At 49.7% G+C, this 3,341-nt stretch overlaps 1 protein-coding gene across 1 annotated transcript; it reads left to right on the forward strand.

The window, feature by feature from the left end:
• The first annotated feature begins 302 nt into the window (after nucleotides 1–302).
• LOC103635878 (2-hydroxy-6-oxononadienedioate/2-hydroxy-6-oxononatrienedioate hydrolase 2) lies at nucleotides 303–2,365 on the forward strand. The gene is made up of 5 exons (XM_008658264.3): nucleotides 303–1,154; nucleotides 1,255–1,347; nucleotides 1,434–1,501; nucleotides 1,603–1,742; nucleotides 2,044–2,365. The coding sequence occupies exons 1-4, from the start codon at nucleotides 318–320 to the stop codon at nucleotides 1,727–1,729; spliced, it is 1,125 nt and encodes a 374-aa protein (XP_008656486.2). The 5' UTR covers nucleotides 303–317; the 3' UTR covers nucleotides 1,730–1,742; nucleotides 2,044–2,365.
• Nucleotides 2,366–3,341: the final 976 nt, after the last annotated feature.

Below are 3,341 nucleotides of genomic sequence, written 5' to 3' on the forward strand. Positions count from 1 at the left end.
CGCACGGGCACTTACCTAGTACAAGCGATTAAAGCTTTAAAAAAATCAACCGCGCCATATACTTGTAATGTAAATGGATGGAAATACATGAGTTATTAGATGTTAAGCCACATACAAAATTTGATTAGGTTCTTTCTATCATAGTGTAACAGTGCTTCTAGATTCAATCAAAACCTTTCAACCCTCCCGAAACTACCATCGAGGATCCTGGCTCAAAACAGTTCAAAATTATTTTTTTTGGAAAGGGATCCTCCCAAGTTGGCATTTGGATCCACGTGTCACGCCCAACAACGAACGGAGCCCAGGGGCCGCCAAAAATGGCAATCCCATTTAAACCAGCCCCGGCTCCGCCACCCATCCTCGCCTTACCCGCCAGCGCCCCAGCCCAGCGATCGCCGGAGCCCGGGCCTCCCCACCGCTCGCGCCGGCGGTCGCCGATCATGGCCACCACCCCCGCCGAGGATCCGGAGCCTGGGCTACCTCCTCCCAAAGCGCTCTGCGAGCAGCCGCGGCGGCGGCGCCCGTGCGTCCTCCTCAGCTTCTCGGCAGCGCGCGACCGCTTCCTCCGGGGTCGGTTCCTCTCGGCGGGCCTGCGCCCCTTCTCCGTCCGCCTCCCCTCGCCGGCCGGCACCAGCACCGTCGTCCACCTCTGGGCGCCGCCGCGGCCCGCGCGGCGGCCCGTGCTCCTCCTCCACGGGTTCGGCGCGTCGGCGACGTGGCAGTGGGCCCCGTACCTCCGCAGCCTCCTCGCGGCCGGCCTCGACCCCATCGTCCCGGACCTCCTCTTCTTCGGCGCCTCCTCGTCCACGGTCCCCGACCGCTCCGACACCTTCCAGGCCAGGACCGTGAAGGCCGCCATGGACGGCATGGGCGTGCGCCGCTTCGCCGTGGTCGGCGTCAGCTACGGCGGCTTCGTCGCGTACCGGCTGGCGGCCATGTACCCGGAGGCCGTGGAGCGGGTGGTCCTCGTGTCGTCGGGCGTGTGCCTGGAGGAGGGGGACCTCGCCGCGGGCCTGTTCCCCGTCGCCGACGTCGGGGAGGCGGCCGAGCTGCTCGTCCCCCGCCGGCCGGCGGAGGTGCGCCGGCTCGTCAAGCTCACCTTCGTCCGGCCGCCGCCCATCATGCCCTCCTGCTTCCTCAAGGATTACATCAATGTCGTGATCCACTTCTAATCTTCGTTTATCGCTTCCCGTTTCCCTTTTGGCTCTTTTTTTTCTCACATCTGCCTTTGATTAATGCATGATGATGCGTCAGGTGATGGGCTCAGACCACCTTGAGGAGAAGGCCGAGCTTCTACACGCTCTCATCAACGATAGGAAACTGTCAGATCTTCCAAAGATAAACCAGGTAGCTTAAATTCCCCTCTCTAATCGCGAGCAACTCTGAAAACCTTCAGCTACTGATGGTGTTCCCGGCCCAACCTATGCGTGCAGCCAACGCTGATCATTTGGGGGGAGCAGGATCAGGTCTTCCCAATGGAGCTGGCGCATAGGTTGGAGAGGTCAGTTTGGTGGTGCCTCCCTCTGAATACAAATGGCTTGGGTGATGTATCAGACACACATTATCTTCTGTTGCTAAAGTTTAATCTCTGGTGTTCTTCAGGCATCTTGGGGAGAGTTCTAGATTAGTAGTCGTAAAAAACGCTGGGCACGCGGCCAATCTAGAGAAGTCCAAGGAGGTGTGCAAGAGCATCATTGACTATTTTCAGGAACCGGGTTCAAGTGATTGAGTTGGGGGGAAAGGTAGGCACTGGCTGTGATGCTTCCAATTTATTAGCAACAAATACGTCATCTTAAAAAGAAAAACTGATCGTACTGATTTCCTCGCTGTCTATAGTGGAATTAAATAATAGTTACGTATATCCTTTCACTCCTCTTTGCTTGTTTAATTAAGTTCAGATGTTTAATTTCAGTAGTTGAGTTGAACTTATATAAGATCTCATCAGTCGGCACATTTTTTTATTAGAAACAGAATTGCTTAGCTCATGAATACTAGTCGGTTTAATTTGTAGAATCATTAACATTCCTTCTCCTGTCAATTCAGGAGGTGAAGCCACAATGTGACGGTTGGAAATTCTGAGCTAGGACATCGTCCTGTGCTTGGCCCGCAGTTTTGCCGTTTCCTTGGCACCTTGTAATTGTAACAAAAGAACCTTTGTAATCACACGGACCATACAAGTCTCCTGTAAATTGTCTGAGGGCTTTCTGCGCTCAAAGAAACACACTCCTCAGCTGTGAAATTGAAGAAGGTAGAAGGCTGAGGTCCTGTTCCCTTGTCCAGCCAATGCCAAATGCCACTGGAAAACGGCCTCCACCGCACCAATCTCGTCGGTTTTTAATGCCATTTTGATCATATCAATTTATGATCATTCTATGCTCAATGTAGGATTCAGTACCATCATATATAACACTTAGTTTATCTGTAAAATAGAAACAACAGCCTTATTATTGTAATGCCCCCATAAGGTACAGTAGGCTCACGGGCTATGAACGATATGGTTGAAGGATGAAACGGGCTATGAACAAATGGTGGTTGCAGGTTTTAGAAAAAAAATCCTAGACTATATTAAAACCTAAAGAAACAAGTGGATCACAAAACGGACACCCAAACTCAAAGAACACTCAAAACAATGAGTTGCACAGGAGATCACAAAGTATTGCGCTCATGGCCGGCAATGTTGTTCCACAAGCGACAGTGCCACTCTACCGGGTGCTAGTAAAAAAACTCGGCTGGGGAGGGAAAGACCGCCCTCCCGGTATTCCATATAAGAAGAGACCGAAACAATAGCCCCGGCCGAGAAAATCCTCGAACCCTGCCCCGTCATTAACGGGCCGGCGTCAACTGTCCACTCTGTAGTCAGAACCAAAGCCGTAAAAGGCAAAAACGATCAAAATGAAGTTTGATTGATCTAAAACTTTGTACACACATTTATAAGGAAGTTTCAAAGGCGTAGACAAAATTTAAGATACAAAAGAAAAAGTATTCAACCACAAATAAAAGTACTCTATCAAATCTAGGTTTTCTCAAAATCGATGAACAAGTTGTTTTTTTGTGCTATAGTTAAATCTATCCAAACCACTTGGTAGGAATGATCCTTATACATTCTGGCATGTTTCTATCCAATCCAAAAGTCCCTAAGAACTTAGAGTTTAAGATCAAATAAAAAATCAAAGAGAGGATAATGAAAAGAAAAAAAATCCAAACCAAAAACTGTAAGAACTCGAAGGAGCATGAAAATGCATGTCACTTCGCCATAAACCACCATGGTAAGGGTCATGCATTTTAGATCTCAATTTACATCGATGCATATTTGTCTACTAAAACATATGCGGACCTCAATA

This window comes from Zea mays, chromosome 1, assembly GCF_902167145.1.
Source record: "Zea mays cultivar B73 chromosome 1, Zm-B73-REFERENCE-NAM-5.0, whole genome shotgun sequence".
NCBI classification, from domain to species: domain Eukaryota; kingdom Viridiplantae; phylum Streptophyta; class Magnoliopsida; order Poales; family Poaceae; genus Zea; species Zea mays.